This window comes from Macrotis lagotis, chromosome 1, assembly GCF_037893015.1.
Source record: "Macrotis lagotis isolate mMagLag1 chromosome 1, bilby.v1.9.chrom.fasta, whole genome shotgun sequence".
Taxonomy (NCBI): Eukaryota; Metazoa; Chordata; class Mammalia; order Peramelemorphia; family Peramelidae; genus Macrotis; species Macrotis lagotis.
In genome coordinates, this window is record NC_133658.1 from 540,073,240 (window position 1) to 540,101,044 (window position 27,805).

General features: G+C 32.8%; 1 protein-coding gene across 6 annotated transcripts in view; it reads right to left on the reverse strand.

Annotated features, from left to right (window-relative positions):
• Positions 1-27,805, reverse strand: part of CNKSR2 (connector enhancer of kinase suppressor of Ras 2) — a 338,317-nt gene that overhangs the window by 66,637 nt on the left and 243,875 nt on the right. For 5 of the 6 annotated variants that reach the window (XM_074214261.1, XM_074214260.1, XM_074214259.1 and 2 more), the window contains 7 exons: positions 26,197-26,245; positions 25,679-25,851; positions 22,846-22,919; positions 21,085-21,156; positions 14,642-14,709; positions 7,065-7,165; positions 3,765-4,308 (listed from right to left, as the gene is read on the reverse strand). In XM_074214261.1, coding sequence (XP_074070362.1) covers positions 3,765-4,308; positions 7,065-7,165; positions 14,642-14,709; positions 21,085-21,156; positions 22,846-22,919; positions 25,679-25,851; positions 26,197-26,245 — 1,081 coding nt within the window. The remainder of the gene's footprint in view (positions 1-3,764; positions 4,309-7,064; positions 7,166-14,641; positions 14,710-21,084; positions 21,157-22,845; positions 22,920-25,678; positions 25,852-26,196; positions 26,246-27,805) is intronic. The other variant, XM_074214258.1, reaches the window with a different exon arrangement.

A 27,805-nucleotide genomic window follows, 5' to 3' on the forward strand; every position in this document is an offset into this window, starting at 1 on the left:
GGTTTTCCTGTATTAATAAAAATCACAGGTCCTGGTTCTATCTCCTAACTCTGCATTTACATAATGTTTCTTGTAGACAGACATGAGTCGTATCATATATTTTCATTTTAATGAAGTATTTTGAACATATGTATGAGGCTTTTGTTCTCAGAAGAGGCAAAGCAGACAATCAGGGTGGGAAATAAATGGGAATGTACATGTCTTGTACCATTATTGTACAAGCATATCCATTTGGCTTGTATATTATTCCATAAATCCAGAAGTTATATTGTTGGATATGATTACGTATTTCTTCTCAAGTTCCCAGATCTGACTCCTATATGGTTATATACACTCATCACTTAATATATTAATTGAGTAATAACTGTTCACCTGTTTATGTTTAGTGTCACTCAATTTAAATCAACATTAATTCAACTACAGAAAATTGCAACTAGACTTGGAACTGAACACCTCAATTTTAAAAGAAGATATAAAGTACATTTATAATTATAGGAACACAGAATTGGAGGTCAAAATCATGCAAAGCAATACATACATACATATATACATACATATACATATATATATATATACACAGACTTTTTTGCATTTTTAATACAACAGGAATAAAATCTGAATTGGGTATTTGGGAAATTGTGTTTTGTCAAACTTCCATAATCAGAATAATTCTTTTATTGCTATTACAGCCTATTAAATTTAGAAGACACTGCCAAATTTCCTACATTTATTTTCTTGACTGAAGTCAGGAAAATATTTTGAAATGAAAGAATTAAATCTGTTAGTCTTATGGGTCTGAATCTTATTGATTAAAAATTCACTGTTGTGATCAATTCAAGTACTGGATCCAAACAGAATAGAGGTAGCATGCTATTAAAATGTGTTTTCTATCTACCTAAGAATTACACCCTTTGTGTCGAATATAGGAAGAAAATGTAAGTATGGCCTGACAAGGTATGGTTTCTAACTTGCTTTCAGTTATAGGCAAAAACTTTTTTTGTAGACATGAGACCATTTAAGTAAATTATCTAGGTGGGAGGTTCTACTTAGCAATCTAATAAAAGTGGTAACAGTAGAAACAAGAAAACTAGCCAACATTTAAATAGCATTTTAAAAGAGCTTTATAATTATTACCTTATTTGTGCCTCACAATAATCTGATGAGGTAGCTACTATAATTAGAACCATTTTACAGATAAGGAAACTGAGACTTAGAGAGGTTCAATAACTTGCCCATATAGCCAATAAGCATCTGAGGCAGAATTCAAAGTCAGGTGTCCCTGACACTAAGTCTATCTTTGTGCCCATTTGTCTCTATAAGAATACATAATATGTCAAGTAAACTTGAGAGGTCATATTTGGAGCACTGATTATAAGACTTTTATTTTTCATTCAGCAAGTGATTCACATACATACACATACATACAGATATGTATGCTATACACAATCTTTAAACAAGGGAAAGGATATGGCAAAAAGGAAGTTAAACACACATTCAACCATTTAGCAAGACTTCTGGCATGAAATAAATTTCAGTCAGGAGTTTGGAGCTACTCTGAAATAGCAATTTGCAATTTCCAGGATTCATTGTCCAGACAAAATCTATACTTTGGGGATAATGAATGGCAGAGAAGAGGTGTCAAAGCAATTCTTCCAAACCATATTCCCCTAGTAAGGAACATATGGAAAGGCATGGACTGTTCCATATAATTTAATCACAAAGACAAAATGTACAGTATGAAACCAACCAATATGCTTTACATGACCAGCCTGTTGCAATTCAAAAAGGGGGAAGAGAGTTTTGGTAAATGAGGTGGCTGCTCCAAAACCACAGCCCACTCAAGTCATGTTGGAACTGTAAAAGTTGATTCAGAAGAGGCATCTAAATAACTGTAAAATAAAATACACTTTACCAGAAAACACCATAGGCTACTATATGACAAAATAAAAGCCAAAAGCAGCAGACTGGGAACACCTGAGGGGGCTCAAGGACGCCTACCTACTTTAGAAAATGTTCAATTGAAAGACTGATAAAATAGAACAAAAATACATCCAACTACTTCTCTCTGCTTCACCTTCCCAGTCTTATGTGCCACACTGGAAAGAGATTATTAGATGCTTAGCCTAAGATATCATTTAAACTTCAAAGATTTCTTAGCTGTATTAATAATGATGAAATTATTTCTGAACACAATTCAATACATGGTTTTTAATGCTGCTTAAAACTGGTGATAATAACCTAATTTTTAAAAAATCCACTGTATGAAAAACAAACAAAAAAACCCAAGCAACACAATTATGGTTGTTTGGAACTCTGCAAATGAAATAGCCAAAAAGCACTTTCTAATTCCCTGCTCAATACATTTTAAGTATTTAAAATAATTTTTACATAATTTTAATAAATTTAATAAAATATTTAATGTTGAACTTTAACTTTTAGATGACTCATGCCATTAGTCTTCCTAAATAGTTTTGAATTCTAAGTCTATGTCTGTGAGTGTTAAGCAAATAGGAAGGAGAACAATAGTAGAAGAAGAATCTTCTTTAGACACAGTGGAAATGATCATTATACTACTTTGGGAGAGAGTAGCCTTATAGAAAACCTTTGTCAAATGGATTCTTATTATGTGTAATTGTTATGTTTTAGTAACTTTGAACTAATCTAGTGATAGGATAAAGAACTTTGTGAAAAAAGGGTCTACTAGTTTTGCAGATTAGTTGCAAACAAACCATATAGTATTAACTAAAATATGTTAAACTGATATATAGTAAGTAAAAAGCAATTGACAGGTGTCTAGATATCAGCCTTGAGCTACAGTTGTATTTACAGCAGGGGAATAGATTTGTGCTGAATTTCTCCAAGTGTAATGAGAATTCCACACTTGCAAGATGAGCAGCTGGGGTTAAGGATATATATATATATATATAGCCTAGAGTATACACATCCCTCCACCAGCAAAAGTTACCTCGCTTTTTGGGATGCCAAACTCATGGCTGTGGCTTCATTAGATCAAATTAAGCAAATTTCACAAATTATGTGAAAAAGTTATTTCAGATTATGGGAGCAAATTGCAAAGTACATTTATTCTATTGAACTATAAATACTATGAAGCCAGGAACCATGTCTTACCTAAACTTCATATCTATTCCAGCACCTTGATTAGTATTCTGCATAGTGTAATTATGTGAAAAGTGTTTCTGGTGTGAAGAATAGGAAGGGTGGTTACTTGGAAATTAAACATACATATACACATATATGTATTATATATATGCATATATATGTATATTTATAGTTCAAAGGAATATTATGGGGAAAATTTCTTCTAATAAAAATTCTCTGGAATTTCTCCCTTTGAATTCTGTAAGAGAGAGGACTAAAGTGGTAAATAAACATCTGTTACTTCTTTAGTTGAAGCTATTTTTATTCTAAAATTAAAATATTTATAATCCCTTAATAAAACTATGGTTTAAAAGGAGAATGTACACACATGGGAACTAAAGTGATTGGATGAAGAAATAAAAAATCCAAATGGCCATTCTTAGAAGCAACACTATTATATAGGAAAAGCATTATTTGCTGTTTTTGATTTTGGAGATTGATGTTACATTTCTCTTCATTTTTCTCAAATTACTGAAATACAGAAAGCAAGCAACCAAAAAAATATCTAATCCTTATATGATGAGACCCGATATTTTAAGATAAAAGGAACTGTATTAAGATAAGCCTTTACTATAAAAGTCAAGCAACTGAACAAATATACTTACTTTTGTCCCCTATGTTTTCGCCTGCAGCTTCCCCCTCTTCATCCTCCTCTTCTTCATCCTCCTCCACCTCCGTCTGCTGTGCGTCCTCTGGTTGGTCACACACGCTGATGGGTGCATTCAGGCAGCAGTGACTGAATCCGCTATCCCGCGGAAGAGTGAAACTTCGAGGTTTGCCCCCATTTCCATTCAACACCTGCATTCGCTCTCCCTCCAAGGGATATGGCCCATAGTGATCCTGCAGGTGACATTTCTGAGTTGGAAGAGTCGACTGCCGCCTGTGCTCTGGAGAGATGATGGCTGAGTCAGAGAATACCGAGTCCTCAAGGGGGAGAGTCTGAAGATAGTGCAATCCTGAGCTGGTCAGGGGGGTCTCAATTAAATCTTGCCAAGATCTTCGCTGACTGGCTGTCTTGCGGATGGGGGAGGCTGCACTGCTCCCAACCACTTCTTGGCGGAATTCTTCATGAGAGGACTGGGACTGAGAAGTTTCTGTGGAGGAGAGCCGACTGTGTTTGGGTTCCACATATGGACTGGCACAGCTCATCTGTGGGAAATATTGGATCTGATCAGTCTCCATGGAAATCATGGACACCATTCGATCACTGAGGAAAATACCTTTGGAGATCACCAGACAATAGAACCGGTGGATTTAAATGAAGAAACATGTTAGCAAGTTTAATCACTATTGGGATTTTCTGAAACCTCAACATTTATCTGCTTAAACTTGGCTTCCCTTTCCTTATCTGGGTTCCAAGAAGCCAGTCGTTCTGCTGCTCCTTGATCATGGTGCTCCATTTCCTCTCCCTGTCCCTTTATTGTTGCCTTCATTTCTCTCTCTCTCCTGGTTTCCCCCAAGACCATGCTTAAGCTTCACCTTTGCAGGTGTTCTTTTCTGGTCCCCACTTCCCCTTACTTCTATTGCTTTCTCTATGGCACAGATGATCTTATATAGATCTTATTTGTGCAATTGCTTGCATGTTTTCTCCTCTATTTGAATATGAGCTCTTTGAGGGCAAAGACTGGGTTAAAAAAGTTTTATTTATATTCCTGTTACTTAGCACAGTGGCCGGTATATAATAAATGCTTATTGATCGACTAGCATCTAGTTTGCATTGTGATGACATGGATTGGGAAGCATTTAAATAAAATCATGACAGGTTTTAATTTTTTAAAAAGTGAGAAGGCATTTAATGGAAAACTGACAGTAACAAATTACAAAGTTAAATATTTAAACTGTCTACATTAAAAATTTACAGATGAAATTAAAGCAAAAATATTAAATAAAAAAATTCTAAAGCAGCATTTAAGCTTCCCTTATAGACCCTAGTCAAAATATTTTTATAATTGTATAGAAAATAATATAACATTTATTAGAATTATTGAATTGATTATTATGAGTGCCATAGAAGTTTTTGAAAAAATTAATTTGTATCTATTTGGAGCCCACAAATACTAATCAATGCAAAGTCCCTGTTTAAAAATTTTATGAAACATGGGAAAAAGAAGCCAAACAGTTCCTCTTTTAGCAAATTCCTTCTTTTATGAACCACCTAGAAAACCTACCATTGTCTTTTTTTTGGTGAGTCTTCACATTTCACCTGGCCATACCTGCAATTATTACTATTATTTTTAAATTTAAATTTAAATTTTTTCCCTCCCCTTTACTTTATCACTCAAGGGAGTCTATATGTTTTTTGAGGAGGGGGCATTTTTTTTACTCTTAAACAAGAATATTTTATTAATGTATAAAAACATTATTTGTACAAAATAAGAATAAATAAATAATATTAAATTAAACAAGTTAAAAAAATAAAAACATCTTGGGATGGAGAACTCACTATCTTCCAGGGTTCTGCATTCCTGCTTTTGGATTAAAAAAATATAAAATAAAATAAAATAAAAATCATTCAGTTAAAGAAAAAATGTATATTTCAGGGAAAGCAATGACTATGAGTGGTCATTTCTTGTTCATGGTTGGGTATTAGACTGATTATGGTGTTTGTGGTAACTATGAATCAAGAATTCTAATAATCAGATGTATTAGTTTAAGATTATAAATATATTTTGACCAAGACCTGTAAAGTAATCTTTAAATGCTATTTAGAAGCACTTTAATATTCAGAGTTATATTGCAGAAAGAAGGGAGATATATGATAACAGAATCCAGCCTCTGAATTCATAATTTTATAACTGACACCACTGTTTGTCATTGTGTGAGCTTAGCCAACTCTCATAATTAATTTATGGAGTATATTTTCATATGAATGAGAAGAAATCATCCTTCAAATCAAGTCAGCAAACATTTATTACTTTTCTATTTAGATCTGTATTCTAGGGCTTAATTTCTCCATCCATAAAAGGGAATTGGCAGATAAGATGATTTCTAAGATTGTTTTTGTGTAATTCTATATGTTTTATGCTTTATGTCTAATTTCTTATGGGTAGATACATATAATATCTGATTTAAATATATATTGTATCTGATCTGGGCTTCAAGTTAATGTACATGCTATGATATTCTTTTCAATGTGCCCAAATATAGGCATGTTATTTGTTTCACAATTGTGAGTACATATATGCAAATTTCTAAAACATGTTTGAAACTTTTTTAAATGAAAACTTTTTGAATATGGAAACATATTGAAACACCACAAATCTATGACCAAGCTTCTGTTATTTGTTGTAGAATGTCTGATTACATTCAGCCTAGACATCTTACAAAAATGTTTGAAGTACAAAATACATGCAAATACTTGTAAAGAAAACTTTAGGTTTTTTAAAAGATATTTTTAGCTTACAAGTTTCTGAAATATTTTTTACCTGATATTTCTGCACTTAAAATCCAACACCACTCTAGCAATTTTTCTTCATAAACATGATTATCTTCTTTTGGTCATCCTTCTCCTAGTCATCTAAATTTCACACCTTGAACTCACTTCTTAGTCTTCCCTGTCTTTCCCTTCCCATATTCATTTAATTGCTAAATCTTATCTTTACACTTCATCATTTTTTCTTTTTTTCATTCAGTCACCAACTTAATTCAAATCTTCTTTGCAGAAGTAGGCTGGTAAATGAATTGTACTAGTTGCATTAGGTGTCTCTGCATTCTTGGTTTTAGATCTTAACTTTCTTTTCTCTTCTAAGGATATTAAACTGTTACTCTATTTTTCAATTATCATTAGCATTATCATCACAATTATTATTATCATTATCACCACCAGCAGCATCATCTTTTGACCTGAAAAATTTCAGTTTAACAGAGCTTTTATAAAGAAAAGCAAATTTCTGTAGCTCACTTACTGAAGGAGGTCTTGGATATGTATCATAGGGGGGTGGGGGACTGTCTTGTTTGGGTGTTGAGGGTGTGTCGGCTTCTTCCTTGTCACTCTCACTCCAGTAATCTAAAAAATCACACAGGTAGATCATTAAGATATTGGAAAAAAAACCTTCCAAGTAAAACTTTCAAGATGTACACTTTTATTTGAGTATAAAAATGGAAGGGTCATATCAAAATGCCCTTATTTCCTTTTAACAGAGTCAGTTCATGGTGACTTTTCTCAAAGAGAGTAACTGACTGTCTCCATGGTTCTGGGGAGTACTGCAGAGTCCATGCTAAAGTTTATTTTAGAGTGGCCTAGGTTCCAAGCTGAGGCATTTCACATCTTGATGAATCAGGTCACTGGATATTATTTTTTCAGTTATACCATTCTACCATAAAAATGGAGTGATTACAGACAAACATGCTGCATATACACATACATGCTGGAGATATTCATACAGAGAGCTCAAAAAAAAAAACAATGTTGAAAATTCCTTTCACTGCCTTCATTGTACTGTTTATCTAACCAACCCTATTTCCAGAGTCATGCTGACATCAGTCGTCATGACACCATACTCCCACCTCTATTTTGAAACACACGGCAATCACTGATACTTGCCAAATGAAAAAGGGCAAATCTGCCGGTGTGGGCTGGAAGTTCCAGACTTCCAGAATTCTGTTAAAAGGAAAGAAAATGTAAGCTGGTAGACAAAGTGACTTGGGAGATTCTGTATTATTTTTTGGTGGAAGTGGTGGGGGGCAACTCTGAGAAACACATTAAGATTAAGCCAAAAGTAACAGAATAGGTACATAATTGAATGTTTCATGAATATCTCACTCCCAAAACCCACTCCCAATCAGCAGGTGACTTCTCTGTGTAAGAAAATCCAATAATTTTATCCAAACCAATGGACTGGTAGGATAGGCAGAAGGTAGAATTTCCTTCCTAACTTTCTTCCTTCCCTCCTTTCCCTCCCTCCCTCCCTCTCTCCTTCCCTCCCTCCCTCCTTCCTTCCTTCCTTCCTTCCTTCCTTCCTTCCTTCCTTCCTTCCTTCCTTCCTTCCTTCCTTCCTTCCTTCCTTCCTTCCTTCCTTCCTTCCTTCCTTCCTTCTTTGCTTTCCTTCCTTCCTTCCTTCTTTTCTTTATAGCTGCCTAGTAGAACTTTCATTTATCATTGGACAGATAATTTGCAAAAACTTTTATTCACATTGACATTCTATCTCAATCACTAGATCCTCTTATTACCTTTCCTTAGCTTTGTTTAATCAAAGAACAAGAATTTGTACTTGACAGAATTTTGAGTCATTTATGCTTTTCTTAACCTCACTCATATCCAGTCAGTTCTCAATTCTTTTTAATTTTTTTTTATTTTTGTAAGGCAATGGGGTTAAGTGACTTGTTCAAGGTCACACAGCTAGGTAATTATTAAGTGTCTGAGATTTGATTTAAACTCAGGTCCACCTGACTCCAGAGCCAGTGCTCTGTATACTCTGTACACTGCTCCACCTAGCAGTTCTCATATTAAAAAAAATTTCAACTTAGAAACATGTATGTTCACATATGTCCCCTTATCTCACTGCCATGATCCTGATATAGGCTGTCATTACCACCTTCTGGGTCTATTGACATAGCTTCCTAGCTAACTTTGCTACTTTTTCTTCATCCTCCAATCTAACCTTCACACTGCTTCCAGAATTTTTTTTCCATAAATTTTGTTTTGTATTTCATTGCTCATCAATCTTCAGTGACTCCCCAATGTCCACCAAGTACAGTTCAAAGTTCTTTGACAGAAATTTAAGGCACTGTGCAATTCAGTTCACTGCAAGGAACATTTATTAAATGTATAATATGTGTAAGAGAAGCTAAGTGGCATAGTGGATCTTGGAATCAGGAAGACTCATCTTCCTGAGTTCAAATCTGGTCTCAGATATTTTCTAGTTGTGTGACCTGAGCAAGACATTTAACCTGCTTGCCTCAGTTCATCTTTATCAAGAAACCCTGTGATGGAGTCACAGAGTTGGGCATACCTGAAATGATTCAACAACAATGATGACAATGATATGTTATAGGGCATATGCTTGGTGTTTACAGATAAAATTTAAATAGTCCTCAACTTCAAGAAGCCTAATTTTATATTATGTCTTTCCATATTTTTCCTCTACATTCCAAGTGGTTTTCTTTCTGTCCTTAAATATATCCTGCATTTTTCTTCCACTCTTACTTTCTCCTAAGCTTAAATGCTCTCCCTTCTCTTCTACTGAACTCTTTTGCAACCCAGGTCAAAAGCTAAATCTTACATTAGGGCCTTTTTGATCCTTTCATGATGTCCTTCCCTTTTTGACCTCTCTGATTCCCCTAACAGGACTCTAAGCTTTAGAAAGACAGGGAGAGTACCTTTCACCTAGTTCAGAATAGCACATAGTATCTGCATGATGAGTTGAATGTTGGCTTGAATGGATCAATTTACATCAATTCCTGAAATCTAAATATCTAGGTTGGGAGAAGTTTGCCTCTATTCCAACAGTTTCTGGCAAATAAAATACAGCTAAGGGTTTAGTTTTTTATCTAATATATTGTGTTTGACCTCTCAGTGGATCAACTTGTCAATGAGGCTATTATAAAAGCATTCTATAAAACATGAGCTAACACCAAATTGCCCATAAATGAACCAAAAAAAATTAAAAAAAATCAGCTAGCACTTATAAGTTCTTCTCTGTCTATTCTCTGGTGTGCCATTCAAAGTCTGCTTGGATCCTTATAAAAGAAATTTCTGACAACTGAAGTTCACTTAAATGAACATTTAGGCTAACATCACTAAAGGCAAATCTTGACATGCAGTAGTTCCAATAAATTTCTGAAGGCCTGAAGTTTTCATGGAGAAGTTATTCTAAGGACCTTGTCACTTTGAACTGAAGGCCTCAGAAGCTTCCATGTTCTTTATGATCCAATGAAACTAGTTTCTTACTGTTCCTCAAATACAACACTCTATCTCTCCATCTTTTTTTGGAGTGATTTTCTCCTATTCATGACTATGTACCCTTGTTCACTCCCCTTTTTTTAGAATTCTCATTTTCCATCAAAAATTCAGCTTAAGTGTGACCTTATACTGTAAGTCTTTCCTTATTTCTTCCCTAACTGCTAATGCTTTTCCTTCTTCAGATTACTGTGTATCTATTTTGCTTATACTTTTTTCCTGAGCTACATTAAAATCATTGGGTAACAATATCTTAAGCTAAAATTTTAATTGTGTCCTATAAATTCTTTTATCTGTATTTTGTAGATATCTATACATCTATATATTATTGATTATCTATATATTAGTACAGATAGGTGGAACAGTGGCTAAAATGCCAACTGAAATCAGGAAGACTGAGTTCAAATATATCATCTGACACTAATTAGCTGTGTGATCTTGAGCAAATCATTTAACCTTTTTGTGTCAGTTTTCTCATCTGTAAAATGAGCCAGAGAAGGAAATGTCAAACCACTTCAGTATTTTTCCAAAGAAAATCTGAAATGAGGTGACAAAAAAGTCAGACATAACTGAACAGCAATAAAAATAACAAAACTGCATGTCATCCTTATATATGTATATATCAGATTAATTTTAAGTGTACAGTAGTAGAAAGTTTATTGGATACTTTTGGAAAATAACATTCTCTCTTAGCTTTAGTTTCTCCATCTGTCAAATAGGAATAATAATATTTGCAGTACCTTGGTGTTGTAATAATTAAATGAAATATGAGGCTTTGTAACTGTAAAATGTTATAAAATGTGAACTATTATTATAATAATTTATTACTATTGTTAATCATTTTATTTTATTTTATTTTTAATTTATTGAATAAAGGAAACATTTCTCTAACAGTATAATAAAAGGATGATTATGCATGAAATTGTAAATCTATCATGTACCGCTTTAAATTCTTTTTAAGATATAATAAAGTTATCTAAATTTATTTTTCCCTCCTTCTTTTCTTTCCTCCTCTCACCATAGAGCTTGCTACCATTAGACACAAATATGTATATACATATATGTGTAAAATAATTCTATACTTGTATTATTAGTCCTTTATGATTTTTTAGAAGTATCATAACATGCTAAAATATATACTCACATGATGAAACAAACAGCTGGAACCTATGGAGTAAGTAACTATGAAGTAAATAGTTAGCTGAACCTGTGTACATAATTTACTTTTATAATTTTCTTATTCATAAGAAATTTTTGTTAAAAAATTTAAAAAATTGTACAGAGAAAATTTACTATATTCAAGATCATGTTCAGCATCCAAGTAATGCTGAGGGACAAATGGAAAGTAAGAGCAAGCTGTACTATTCATATAAATTTATTTTATGAGACTGCATTTTCCTCTCAGTATAGCATTCATACCTCTGACTCTTTAAATTTTTTGAATTGATGAAGCAGATTCAGGAGTAACAATTCCAGAAGTGCTCCATGTTTATGAACCTACATGATTTCTGTCCTGGGATAGACATCTTGGGAGTGCCCCATTCCCTGGGGCTCACCATATTGATGCCAAAAGGAGTCAATATATTTAAATGGTATAGGCTAGAATACTTAAATTCAAGCAATCCTTAACCTTAGCTTCAAGATTCTAGGACTAAAGGAATATACCACTGCACCTGGTTAGTCAGGGATTTCTGAAATACATATGAAAGGGAATGGTCTGTTTCCTAGAAGTTTACCTTAATTCTTGCTAAAAACATAATTTAAGCCAGGAGAAGGACAAAATAAATCAATTTCATAGTAAAGAAATGAAATTTGGATACTGCATATTTTGAAACTTCATTTATGATGCCTTTATAGCTATTCAACGTATAGCCTTGACATTATTTATTGGAAATAAAAATATTATTAAAATGTTATATGCAATATATCATATCACATAGATGATATTTAAGGTAAATATTTTATATTATTTAAATCTTACATATTAAGTATATCGAAATATTATTTATGATTAAATTTGTATTTTTGAAGACCAAGTCTCCCTATCTTACCCAGGTAGGAAGTGCAAAGGGGGCTGTTCAGTAGGTTGATTACCCTCTGAGAATTCTGATGTGCTAACTTTGGATTTGCCCTCCTGTTCCCCATTCCAAAGGCTCATCCTTAGACCAGTCTAAATTTATAGTCTAAATGTAGAACTTTATGATAAAACCTGGTCCTAGTACATAGCTCACAGTAACTCAGAGCTCCTGAGTTCAAGATCTCTAGTAGATACCTGGGACTATAAACATATGCCAGCCAGTCAAATTATTTATGAGTATTTTTGAATATCATTTACCCTCTCCTCTGCCAATTAATACCCATTATCTTCTTCAAAATCTTGGGATTTTCTTTTTCTCTCTCATTCTTTTCCTGAATAACCTCACTGAATTATTTGTTTATTTTATTCAATATTCTTTTAGCACATAATTAATTAGTCCTTTATAAGGAATGCTAATTAGCACTCCTTATATATTGTATTTTAAACTCTTTTTAGACTATTTCTTGCAAATGTTGGGACTGAGTATTGTCTCTTTTATGTACTTCATAATGCTCATTAAGTATTTATTTACTGACTGACCAACTGACCTATCTATCATAACATCTCTGGAATTTCCAGTTTTGAGAGGCGAATCTGAAATTTCAGTGAAGCCAACTAACTACAGAGGACCCTGCCAAAGCTTCCTTAGTCACCCCAAGATCATTAAAATCATATCTAATGGGATTCTATTCTGATGCTAGAGATACAGTTACAAACACATGTACCTCATTTGACTTCTGGATGCCTTAAGTCATAGTGAAAAACTGCTTATGATTCTGCAGTCTTATTAGTAATGATATTTTGGGAAATAAGTTTATGGGAATTCCTGCCTTCACAACACCATCTGGCTCCTCCCCAGAAGTCTAGTAATGATATTTTGGTTAATGGTTGGAAAAAGCAGAATTGATTTAAAGCTATTCTATATCACAACTTTGTGCAATGTATAAGTAGCAATAGTCCATTAACAAAATGTAATATCATACTATGTTTATGACAAACTATAATTTTAAAGTAAGTGTGATACATAAGGTCACAGAAGATTAATCATTTATAGAAAAATAATTATAATAATTTTGATCCACCAAGATAGCAATTTACTGGACAAGTCTATACATCAGAGTTCTTTGTTTTCAGGGTCACAGCATGTCTGGGAGGCATAGTAGCTTGTGTACTGTTAAATAAGTCCTTCCCTTTTCACTTTGTTTCCAATTCCTTCCCCCATCACACTTAATTCTAGTGATAATAGTCAAAATATTCAGACTATGAATATTTTTCTCTCAAAAGCTATTTGAAAAGACTGAATAACAAGGAATCCCTGTTATTTGTTCAAGACCTACTCTAAAAATAGGACAGGTCTTTCACTGAATAGCCCTGAGAAGTTACATTTAGAGAACCTTGAACTAAACAGAAATCAGACTTGAATATTGCTTCCAGGCTTATAAACTTTAAGACCTTGGGATAAATCATGTAATCTCTGTGAACCCATTTCCTTAGCTATAAAACTTGAATGATAATACCTATACTATAGAATCATAGACCTAAAACAAAGGGACCTCAGAAAGTATCTGACTCAAACCAATCATTTTATAGGTAATTAATTGGCACGGTGGATAGAGCATAGGATCTGGAGTCAAGAAGACCTCAGTTCAAATTTGATCACAGAAAGCTGTTTGACTCCCTTAACTTCTATATTTTAGTTTCTTCATCTGTAAAGTAGAAATAATAATAGCACTTACCTTCCAGCACTATTTTGAGGATAAAATTAGATAAAATTTGTAAAGTACCTGGCACATGATAGGAACTACATAAAATGTTGGCTATTATTATTTTATAGATGAGGAACTGTGGTACAGGGAAATTTGATCTACTTAAGATCACATAGACAGTAAGCACCAGAGGATGGATTGAATTCAGATCCTCTTATTCTCTAGACCTATCATTATTTCTTTAATACGATTCACAGATTTGTTGAGAAGTTCAAAAAAATGATGAACATAAAGTTCTTTGTAAACCTTAACATTCTCTAAAAGTGTCAACTATTATTATTTTATGTCTTATTTTAAGAAAAGTCTAGACCTGGGATTTCAGCAATGATGGGAACTCTCAGCATGGAAACCCCCCTCTGCCAATGCAAGTCTATAACTCATTTGTAATTTTTAGAACAGCGATGGTTCAAATGATTTGCCCTTGGTCACACAGTGTGTATAGGTCAGGGGTCATATAAATCCAGGTGTTGGCCTTTGATTCACAATGTCATACTGCTTCATATATGTATATATATGTATATATATATATTTAGATATGTAAAATATGCAGACTCTGAAAAGACTATATCCTTCCCCTATCAGTTCAGTAGTATGTAAGAAGAAAAAAACCCTTGAAACTAATAATTTTCTAATAGGCCCAGGATATTTACCAGATTACCCTCATTTCTGTATAACCCCCCTCCCCCAAAAAGTTCAAGATTAAGGAGGAAAAACGAAACAGATAAATGAATAGTACTTTACCTTGTTCTTGTTTGATCCTTTCTCTTTCTGCATATCCAGCAGCTAGCATGTTAAGTCTATTTAACCATCTGAAAAAATAAATATATTTAAAAAAATCAACAGTGCTATAATATAGTAATCTAATATACTTTGCTTTGTGCATCTTTTTGTAAATGAGCTGAAGGAGTTATGGAAAATATTTTTTTCTAAATGGCATTTTTCTTCTATACTATGATTCATTTGATCCTCAAATCTTTTTGCTACTGTACAAATCATCCTTCTACTAAAAGTCCTGTTTCCAATGGAAAAAAACTCTTTAGTGAAGATGTACAATCTGTACAATAATGGCTTTGGAATAATAAAAGACCCATTATGTCTAAAGTTTATAGATGTACCACCACTCCAATTATTTCAGTTGTTCTATTTGTTCAGAAATAATGCTTATTTTCAAAAGATCTAAGCATATTTAGGACTAAATTGGACTGATAAGGAAGGAAAACGATTTAGATTTCTTCAGTCAGAGGAATAAGTTCTCTTTGTAGCAAGTAAGGGGATTTAATTATCTTGGTACATGTTTTGATGGAACACATTTATATTTCGTGGAATGGGTAAAAAAAAGTCATCATGGGGATAAAGTTGAACCTCATCTCTAAATGTGAAGTGATTGTGGTTTTTCTGTTAGCATGTGCATTTGTAACTTGTGCTTATATCCTGATTTATTTCCATGAGCAAAGTCAGTTAAAAATAAACTCTGGTTATTCTTTTTTTTTTTTTTAGGAATACTGCCATGGTCAAATGCAGTCAGCTGCCTAGAGCAATTTAGTCTCTTTCCTTATCCCCACAGGGGCTTTCAAGATGTTCATTATCCAAGTGTTCACAGAGCATCAGTTTTTCAAATCACTAAGTCTTTAAACCAATGTGACAACCTCCCATTGGTAAATCTGGAATTATTTGCCAAATCAACTTCCAAATCAGAAATAGAGTGGGCTTGGCATTCCAAGCTATTACCTGGTATCAGTATTTAGATTTTAGATGATTTTAGAGATATCATTTAGAGATATCATTGTTTATTTGAATAACTTAATCCAAAAACATTAGCAGAGGCAACTGCATCCAAGAGTTTTTTCTTTTTGTTCTACATAAAGAGATAGAAATTTATCTTTCATGATAAGTGGAAGACAATATCCTTTGAAGTTATTTCCATATTTTAACTTTTATGCTGGGCAGAATCCATATGGAAACATGGATTCAGATGGTTATAATGTCATGAAAGAAGTTGTAGAGTTCTATCCTTGGAAAACAAAGCTATATGTTTTAAGAGTAATAGTCATTTAGGACCCATATTATTTTTAAAGAACAGGGAATTTAAAAAGAAATTGTACCATTAGTCAATGAGAATTTGTTAAGCAATTACTGTATGCCAGACATCATAATAATCAAAGGCCCTCAAAACATCACAAAACAAAAACTGTGTAAGAAAATTCATCAGTCAGTTTTGGAAAGTAATGCAGAGAATGGAAAGGATATAATATAGATAATCAAATTCATTTACATAATACCCAAAATCAGAAAATAAAACACACAGACATGTGAGAAAATTCTGAACCATGATCGACAAGACATGCAAATTAAACCTTTAAAATCATTAATTGAAGGCTGAAGCTAACAACTAATCTCCTAATGAGTTACAAGAAATATTCTTGCAGTGAAACTGGCATGAAACATGACTTCTAAGGCAAATAATTTATTTGCATATTCTGGAGAATAGCAGGATTAAGGCTTTATGGACAAAGAAAAAAAAAGGATAATACCACTAGAGATTTTTATCCCAGTCTCTTCATACTCCTCTACTTGGTATACAATTCTGTGAGGAATTTCTATTTTATGAGCATTATTAAAAAGGAGTTCCTTTAGAGATTAAAGAATTTCAAAAGGGCTTCTTAGTTTTTTTCCCCCCAACAAGAATCACTGAAGATATAAAACTGAAAGAACTCTTTAAAACTCCTTGAGTGCTCTACTGAATTCCTAGAAGAATACATTTTTTAAAATTACTCATAAGATAATTTTTTTTTCTGAGCCTCTTAGACAACATATGAATGGAATTGCCATTTAGGTAGTTATATAAGAGAAGTCCATTGTGTACCCATGCTGCAATTAAAAGGACTGTGTAGATAATTGTGAACTTCTCTATGTTAGATAATTTTCAAATCTATATGGTTAGACTTAGCCTCTTTCCCAAGCTATAATCATACATCATTACTTGCATTTTGGACATTTCTAACTGGACATCCTGCAGGTATTTCAAATTTTAACATGTTGAAAAGGGAAATTATCTTTCCTTCTAAACTCTCTCCTATTCCAAACTTCCCTATTTCTGTTGAGGGTACCTTTACCCAAATGGTCACCAAGCTTAAAATTTTAGTTTCATCCACTATTCTGTATAGATACTCTCATCCTATATATCTAATCTGTTATCCACAACATCTCTCCAATACTCTCTTCTCTCATACAGCCATGGATTTAGTTCAGACTCTCACTATTTCTTGCCTGTACCATTTATCATTACAACCTTCTACATTGGTCTCTCTACCTCTGGTCTTTTTTCAATCCAAACCATCTATCAGTCATCTGCTATTTGATTTTCTTAACACATAGTTAATCCACTATGCACCTCCTATGGATTTCTACCACCTCTAGATGCCATTTAAAACTCCTGATAACCTTGCTCCTTCCTACCACTCCAGTTCTGATTTTACTTCCCTTCATGAACTCTTTGGCTCAGTTCCTCTAGTTTACCTGTGATGTCTTAAGGACAGCAGTCCAACCTCTGTCATTATGCTTTCACTTTGACTCTCCCTGGAGAGTCCCTCAATCTACCTCATAGTTTCTGTGTTTTCCTTTGAGACAACTCAAATCCAACTTCTGCAGGACTTTCCTGATAACTCCAGCTTATAGTGCCTTCACCTCACACTCTGCAATGTATATTATACATTTCTACTTATTTCAATATTGTTTCTCCACTATCACCCATAAGAACAAAAGCTCCTTGAGGACAGGGATTGTCTTTGCCTTTCTTTGCATTTTCAGCAATTAGTTCAGTGTCTGACACATAGTAAGCATTTAATAAAAGCCCATTGAGTGGTTGACACATTAGATGAACATGGAATTTTTCACAAAGATGCAGATAGAGAAAAGTCTTTAAGAGTAGGATTTATCTTCTGAACAAAGTATCTTCAAACATGAAAGAACTTGGAAAGGGGAGAGCTAGTCTATAAGTTTTTAGGATGAATAATCCATTTTTATATGTGGCATGGGATAATATAATCATATTTTCATAAAAAAGTAAATGCCTAAGAAAATTCCAAATAAATCTTAATCTAAAGGTGTTTCAATGTTGCTATGACTTTCTTACTGAAAATATTTTCTTATAAACAAAAAATGTAGGTATGTGCCTATAAATCAATGCATACACTCACACCAATTTATTATGTAAAAGTAAAGAAACCTACCTGTTGGAGGAAAGCACATTCCCATCAATAATGCCCCCATCAATATTTTCTTGCTATTTGTACCTCTTGTCTCACCTAAAACAAGTGATGCTAAAAAGCTTCCCTAATGAAAGTTAGTTGTCAGGGAAATGAGTGTGAACAAAAAAGAGAAAAATGACTGAACTATAATTAAAAAAGAAAAGATTCAGTCTGTGTAGCTTTTGAAGTTATGTTGTCTTATTTCTAAGCTTACATTAAAAATACTCAAAGAAATGCAGGTTTTTTCATTTTGGACAACTTCTGCTTAGACCCATTACTTGGAAAAATGCAAATTCAAAAAGTTGACTGATTTTAATATCTCATTAAGCAGATGCAACTGAAAATATCAGGAATCATATCTGGAAACAGAGGCAATGAGGTCAGTCTACTTTTTTGAGCTGTTGAGAAGAGGGCCATGAGTGTTGAAGTGGGCTTTTATGAGTAAGTGACAAATCCTTTTTTGGAAGAAAAGCATAAAATTAATGTCATTTTTTCACATAAAAAAAACAGATTAGGATGAGTCACAGACCAGGAAGTCATTCATTATCTAAGAGGGTGGTGATTCCTTTGAACTGGCCCACACTGTACACAATTCTTTTTACTAGTGATGCATGTGGTTTCTTCCTTCTGGACAAAGCTAACCTTCACAGTGTATGCAATTTTATGAGGAAGGAGTTACTCATGGATATTGTTCCCTCAATTTTCAGTTTGTTCATCACATGAACCCTTTATATCTATCCTGAAATAATTGAGTCCAATTTGTGAGCAATGTTTTGTTAGTAGCCAATTTAACGATACCTGGCAGAACCATTAAAAACCAAAGTAACAGTAAGACCCTTACCAGTATAAATGAAAATTTATTTCCATTTTGTGAAGAGGTTTAAATTAAGAGTGCAAAAAAACCTGTCCAGTTTTTAAAATAGTAACAACAGTGGCATTTTCATGAACAATCCTATAAATCAAGAGAAGATGACATAGATAACATTAAAAAAACTCAGTTTTCCCATTAATAGTAAATCATTTTTTTTATCGTTTTGTGCACCATCTGGTTTCATCTCTGCCCTCTACTCTTCTACAATGCTCATCTCATTGAATTAGAAGAAAAAGATCTCTAATTTAGCCAGAAGCATTTGGATTTTTATTTAATTTCCTTTATACTATCTATGGAAGTAAGCAATTATTTATGTATTTTATAGTTTGGGTACTAATTCAGTATGGATAGACAAAATATGGCAAAAAGTGTTATGAACAATATAAGGTGATAGCAAACTTGGATTTAAAATAATATGTACAAAATGTGTGTGTGTGTGTGTGTGTTTGCATGCTTTGTTTTTGCTTCACATTTATGTGGGTACAACATTTATTTATATATCTGATCAATCTGTGTTAATTAATGGAAAATTTTTTCTGACTACCTAAATATTCAACCTATTTTCAACATTATTAAAGAGAAAGAGGGAAAAGAGAGGTATTTTAGAAGTAAAGAGAGACATATAACATTAATCAATCACATAGTATCCATCCATTTAGGGAGCTATTTAATTCCTGGGGACAATTTTTTTTTCATGAATAATCTAATTGTTGGATATGGACAAGTATTCCTTGATTTGTAAAATCCTCACAATGAAAGTACTAGCTTCTGGGGGAAAGAAGAGGGTGAGGTGCAAAGATCAATACAATTTTCCTATAGAAGATGGTACTTGAGATGAACTTTGAATGAATCTAGAATTTCAAGAGGTACAGAAAAGGAAGAAGGGCTCTGCAGGTATGAGAGACAGACAATGAGTACAAAAATATACAGGAAATAAATGAAACGGGAATAGCAGTCAGGCCATTTTGGATAGGAGGTTGAATTCATGAAGGAGTGTAATGTTCAATAAGCTAGAATAGTAGATTTGTCTCAGATTGTGAAAGGTTTTAAAAGTCAAATGGAAAAGTAGATATTTTGTCTTCAAAGTAAGAGGGAGCCACTAGAGTTGATCTTGATCTTGAGTAAGGGGGTGACATGGCTAGAAGTGTCTTTTAAAATTAGTGATTCTGTAGCTACATGAAATTAGGGAGAGAGAATACTGGAGACAAGGCAACTACTGCAACTGTCTAAATGGGAGGAGGTGAAGACCAAGTCATATCTCTTTTATTTTTTATTTTTATTTTTTTTAGATTTTTCAAGGCAATGGGGTTAAGTGGCTTGCCCAAGGCCACATGGGTCATATCCCTTTTAAATCTTATTTGAAATTTGTCCTTTGGAAGTGATCTGAAATTGAAAGAAAGGAAATGATATAGCAGTTTCCTTAGGCATTCAGCACCTGAGGTGAATGCCACTTTATTTCATCTGCTGAGAATCCAGGTATATGTTTGTGTGTGTGTGTGTGTGTGTGTGTGTAATTATGTGTGTATATGCATATATGTGTATATACATATGAAATGTTTATAAGTATATTAAACTATAATATTATATGGCATATAAACTATATGCCATAGCATATATACTATAATACAGCATATAGTAATTAGTAGACATTCTATATAGCACACATATAGCATAATATATAAAAATATATATGCACATAGCACATATACTATATTCTGTAATTATACATATTGGTAGGAATACTTTCCCAACTGTAAAGTTTCAATCAAGAGTTCTTTTTAAAATGTTCATATTAATATTCATTTGGATAACTAACCAATTCACTGAACAGTTGGTGAATCATCATGACTGTGTGACACTAAAGACAAAAGTCTACTAGAAACTGGATACTAATAGTCTTGTGGAATAATAAATGAATTCAATTAAGGGAAAAATCTGAACACCAATCAAACAAATCTTTCTAGAACTTAGATATGCTACTACTACTGAAAACATAAGAATTATTATAAAATCATGATATCCCTAAAATATATGATTGACTTTTTAAAGTTTGATTCATTTTTTACCTGTTCATATCATCCAGATGTTCAGCAGCAAAGTAAAAACTTTTGATTTTAGGATGACAAGCTTTGAATGCACTGTAAAAAAAAACATAATTTAAAAGTAGGCAAAGTAATATGCATTTTATTTCCAGGCACAAAACAATCAAATGCTTTATAGCTATTTATGAACATACCTTAAGACTGTTTCTGTGTCCACATGACAAAAATAGTCTTTCAAGAAATCAGTTTAGTCATTCAATTTTTATCAATCAAGTGGAAGAAGTTAGTATAAATACAAATAGAATTCTATGCCAATACACAAAAGATCTGTGATTCCAACAGCATATGTTAACTTCTTCCATCGACAGAGATTGGAATCAAATATGACTCAGTTGCTCAAGTCCCCAAAAGATTCTGATCAAACACGTGACTTGCCTGATATCAAGCAAAAGCAATCAGGGAAGACATTTGAACCCAGGTCTTCCTTTCTATACTTTTACCAATTATCTTAAGCATATTGAGAGATATATGTAGACATTTTCAAAGTAGTTTTTTATAATTGTTCTCTGGATCCATGAATTAATTGAAAACCCTATTTAGATATCCATCACACAAGCCATGAAGGCCTCAGTGATGAAAAAAAAAACCTGGGTCAAATAAAGGGTAACTTTGGTCAATTTAACTAGATCTAAAAATTAGCAGTGAAGAGAATGAAAAAGGAGTGGTTGTAGAATGTGGAAAAAATAGAACAGAAAGACAAATAATCCAACCAGTCCAAGTAATTTCTTTTCAATTCTAGTATTTTTTTTTTGTGAAGGATAAAGTCATAGAAAAGTCATAGAAAATCATAGAAGGGAGCAAGAAAACTCAAGTAAACCAATGTATCACCAGGCAAGGGGACCATGCAGCACAGATAACCTCAAGTTGGGTAGTTATTCCTTAATACAAGTGGAAACTGAGAGATCAGGAGAACCATGTGACATCTCATGAAGCACATAGGAGTGAATGCCAGAGGTAAAAACTCTTGATCTCATCTGATAATATCCCAACTCTCTTGATCTCATCTGATAATAAAAACTAATGTGTTTTAATAGGTATATATTACATGCAATGCTACTATCCATATGAAAAGGAAATTTTTTAACTTTAGGAGAAAAATGACAGCACCACATGGAAGGAAGGTTTTTTTTTTGTTGTTGTTTGTCTGTTTTTGTTATTGCAAGGCAATCAAGGTTAAATGACTTCTCCAGGGTCATAGGGCTACTAAGAGTCAAGTGCCTAGGTCAGATTTGAACTCAAGTTCTCTTGAATCCAGGGCCAGTGCTTTATCCTTTCAATACCTAACTGTCCCAGGAAGTCTTAAAAAAGAACAAAACTATTCATCTACATTATTTCTCTGATTTAAACCGCACATACTTACATTGCTCAATCTAGTTTGAGAAAAACTAGATGATACAATGGATAGAGTACTGAGTATGAAGTCAGGATGACTCATCTCCCTGAATTTGATTCTGGTTTAAGACATTTATTAGCTGTGAAACACTTAAGAAAACCACTTGACCCTGTTTGCCTCAGTTTCCTCATAAATTAGAGAAAGAAATGGCAAACCACTCCAGTATCTTTGCCAAGAAAACCCAAAATGGAATCACAAAGATTTTGTCATGACTAAAAGCAGCTGAACAACAAGAAGACCAACATCAGCCTATGATTAGAGTACAAGTCTATGGGTTTCAATGATCATGACCTCAATCTGGAAGAAAAGACAAATTAAAAACCACACTTAACTATTTCTTGCGACATTCACTGGCTCTATCAATTTTAAATTCAGGCAAACTGATGAATCCTTCTGCTTTTTCATCCTAAAGAATAAAAAAGAGTCTTTTTCAGTATGTCATCTACAGAAGATTGACAATTTAACCATTTAATTTATTCCCAATGATGTATCAAAGTGACTTTTAATTTTATTCCTTTCAATCAGAGCCAAGACTGGTATTTTAAAAATTACAATTGTGGCTTCTCTTTTGGAACTCTATATAATTTCATGTCATCTTTGAATAATATTATTTTTCACAATCTTCTAAGTATATTTTTGATGATAAATGAAACAATTAAATTAAAAATAAAATATGCCATTAAAAACTTGGTCATTATTGTAAAGTTAGATCTTGGTACCTTCAAAGCTGAAACAAAAAATTCACAATTCAATTAAGTATTTTTTCTTTACAGTATTGTAAGGCAATATTAATAGTCATTTATAAATTGTTTAGTTTAATAACGATTTCAGGTCCAAATTTTCACCATTTCACGACTAATACAATCTGAATGCTTTTCTTTAACTTACATATGAAAATTTAGATGGAATGTAGAAAAATCCCCAACTTTTATTCGTCTTTTCATTTTAACAATTTACAATAATACAAACATACAATATACATAAATGAAGCTAAAGTGTCCCTTAGCAATACATTTTGCTGGATCCTGCTCCGCAAAAATGCAATCAACGAACATAACCCATTTTTTTTTAAATATAGAAAATCGTGATTTTACACATTCCAGAATGCCTTATTTATTAATAGAGATTCATTAGACCTTTGGCTATCTGGATTGGGATACATGTTATGTAATAAAAATTCCTCTTTAACTTTAACTTTAATTTAAAATTCCTCATTTCTCATGTAAAATGTCTTCCAATGACACTTTCAAAAACTAATAAATGCTTCTTTTTCTCCTGAAATATGAGGAACTATAGTTGTGAATTATGCAATATCTAAGTTAGATTAAAAACTTTATAAATTTTATCTTTGTTTATGCCACTTGAAATTATCATGATTTTATTCCTAAATTTATTTTTCATTTCTTTGGAGGAAGGACTGTTTTATGCCTTTTGACTATTCAGATGAAAATGAGATTATACCTTTCTTAAACATTCTCTATAATCTAATTTTGTATAAAGACTTGTATCACTTCAAAAGCAACTAGATTTTCTATTCTCTATCTTCTCTTTTCTTCTGTTTTTCTAAGCTCTGAATGATTTCTGAGGTCTCTTGTATCTCCATATCCTGTACAAAAATGTTATTCTTTGTAACAAAAATTGATTCTACTGAAAATAATTGCCTTATGGACCTATGTAATTAAAAAAAATCAATGTGAAAACATTGACTGAAAATTTTCGTCAAAATATTTTCTTAATTCTTTACAATATTTATTTCTTTTCAACATGATCCCTTTAAGGAACAATGGCATGATCCATTTCCCAAATTTGAGAACATTTTTATTCTATCCTACTCAATGCTTTCTTGTCTAATTCACACAGCACTGCCTAAAGTAGATTTTTACTGAATTGGTTTTGAAAGAATGAATGAAAATTTGAGCATTATCTGTCAGCTAATTTACTGTGACATTTATTCTTATTTGCTGTTCAATCATTTCTGACTTTTGTGACCCCATTTGGGGTTTGACAAAAATACTGAAGTAGTTTGCCATTTCTTTATCAAGTTATTTTTAAATATGAGCAACTGGCCCAGTGACATAGCTAGAATGTATGAAACAGGATTTGAATTCAGGTTCTCCAGATTCTGGGATCAGTACTCTAACCACTGCCTTTTTTTCTCTTTATAACTTAAGGTTTGTATACTTTTTTACCTAGGTTGCTTCATTTCAACCTCAAAGCAGTCCTTATGAATTAGGTGCTATTATTAGCTCCATAGTTGCAATGAGGAAATTGAGGTTAAAACAGTGACTTTGTCCAGGTATTATATAAAAGTAGCATTTGATGTAAGACCTGAATTCAGGTTTTTGTAAGTCCAAGTGCTGCATTCTTATTTATTAGATGATAGTAGAATCCTGGAAATAGAGTACTGAACTTGGAATTAGGAGTTGAATTTGAATTTTGCTTTAGATACTTTATAGCTATGTGACTGGGCAAATTACTCAACCTTAGGGCTATTATAAAAGTCAAAAGAGAGAATAGGTAACAAGCATTTTGTACATTTTAAAGGACTTCATAAATACTCTTATTTTATTATTAACTTTGTTGCTATTTCCAAACAATGCTTGTTGATTACCTTTTATTGACTCTAACATTAAGATTCTATGATGATAAAATTTTGCAAGTTTGTTCTCTTCTTAATCCATCAGGATATTAGACCAATCAAGTATAACTTAATGTGGATTTCTAACAGCAGCTTTTCTGATGAACTGAAACGAATCTAAGGGATCCATGTGTTTAAAATTCCAAATAAAAATTGAGAAAAGAAATCAAACAAGATCTTGAACAAAGGCAAATAGTTTTTAATATGATCTCATATTTCAATGGATAATAATCCTTTTAGTCAGGCTTCTGCTTGAGTTTACCTTGATATTTTTTGTTACATTTAGTGAATGAGCTGCTATGTTTCATTATACTGAAGGAGATTCACTTGTATTAAAATAACTTAAGCAAATACCATCTTAGAACCCACAAATATGCCTGGTTAGAAATATAGGTGGAAAGATGACTAAGATTAGTCCTGTGAAATGATCTTCATGTGATTATATTCTTTAAAAATATAATGTATGTTTTGGGCATTTTTCTAAGAATATGAAATATACCAGAAAAGGAAATGTGTTTATGGCTTACCTCTTCATTAATATACCAATACAGGGATGTATCCTTTAAAACAAACCAATATTTCTTCCATTTCTGTGAAAAATAACTCTTGGCATCTTTCTTTTTCCAAAGCCAGCCCTCACAGTCACCACGGCCAAGATCTTTACAAGAGATTCGTCGTTTGCTCTTGCCTGCAATTGGACCTAAAGACATTAATGGATGGAACTACTTTTAAAAATTTTTCATTAGGAAAATTAGAGAAACCCTCAGTTACAGAAAGGTACATTTGGGCTCCAACAGAACAACTTTCAGCTTTCTTTCACAAAATAAGTAGCATTTAAATTCTTTCACAGTAGATTTGGGATACAATGGGGGACAGAAGTGTCTGGCATGATATGGTCCATGGAGTCATGAAGAGTCAGACGTGACTGATCAAGTAAATAATGACAATAGTATAATAAATATAACACTCAGTACAGACAGTCATGCATGATGCAGGTTATCAGTAGATATGAAGGTGGGATTTATGTACATTTTTTATTTCTTACCTTTGTTTTTCTTCTTTGATTTATGTTGCAGTGAAGACTGTTGAAATGTCTGGAATCAAAGACATAAAAGAATGGTGAACACAGAATTAGTGGACACTGTTCTGCACACCAGGGTTCTTCCTTTTAATAAGGACATTTAAGTCTACTAGGTGATACTTTGTACTTTTCTACCAAAAGCTTACAAAAAAAGATTATCTGTGGTATCTGATTTATCTTCCTAATTTTCCTAGGAAGATAAGGTGGTAATAAAGTGATGTATTACACAGAGTATCTAGAACCCCAGGTTTAGGTTTTACCTCTGTCACTTGCTATGATGATGTCACTTTACATTTCTAAGTCTAAGTTGGTTCATTACAAAATTTGCATAATAAAATTTGCAATAATTACCTCACAGGCTTGTTGCAAAGTGAGATTTTTGGAAATCTTTAATATGCTAGAGAAATATGACATTATCAGGAGAGACAGGTTAGATTCTTCTCTTTTTTACAGGTAAAATGGTAAAATTGCAGAAAGAGTTGAATAGAACAAATCCAGGTGATTCAGATATTTAGTGTGTAAATGACTTGTCTTGGATCACATAGCCAGTATGTGTCAGAGGTAGGCCTTGAATCCAGGACTTCCTGGTTTCCAGTACAGTAATCTATATACCTTGCTATTTCTCCTCTCTCTCTCTCTCTCTCTCTCTCTCTCTCTCTCTCTCTCTCTCTCTCTCTCTCTCTCTCTCTCTCTCTCTTTCTCTCTTTCTAAAGTGAGTGATCTAAAAAAAAAGTCAAATCTACTTATTAACAAAAAGGTAGGTACAACTTAAACTCTTAGTCCTTAGAAGATTTTGCTGTTAAGGAGTGGTCAACTCATGTCTTTTCTGCCTCTAAATACTTGTATCTTCCTCTACTGGTTGAAAAACTCATAACATTGAACCAGATTACTTTTCTTCATGAGAATTCACTATATGGCAAGATGAATTTACAAAATAGATAAATTAGAGTACAATAATTCCAATTACCAAAAAAGTATTTCCTTTAAATTGTAAACCTCTCATTGCCTTTAAAATTATCCTATTTATTAAAAGTACTTTATATAGTTTTCCAGAAACACAGTGTTAATTTTCTTGACTTTCCAGGGTATTCCTAGTAGCAGTTTACTAGCCTCATTTCTTTTTTCCCTCCTTTAGTGATTTATGAGGAACTGTTAGAATTGAAAAATTGATAGAATCCAATAATGGGTCTTTGCTGTCATTGTTAATTTGCTAATAAAAAAGGAACAGATCTCATTTGGAATTTAGAATCTTGGACTTAGAAAGCAATCTATTAAAATTGTTATCCATTTGAAAACAATTCCTGTCCCCAGAGAAAGAAGAGCATATCAAAAAGTTGCCTTTTTGCAGTTCTCAACTAAAACAATTTAGGTTTTCAATTTCTATGACAATGTACACCTCTCCCTATTTTAAATTTTCAGAGGACAGGGAGCTCAGTTAATCCTATGTCCTAAAGACTAAAGTTATACCACCTTTTTCACTAAATGAGAAACAATGAAGAAGCTTAAGCCATATTTTTTTTGAAAAAGTTGGCAAATATCTTTGAATGTTGATTTTCCATTTTGCATAGTGATA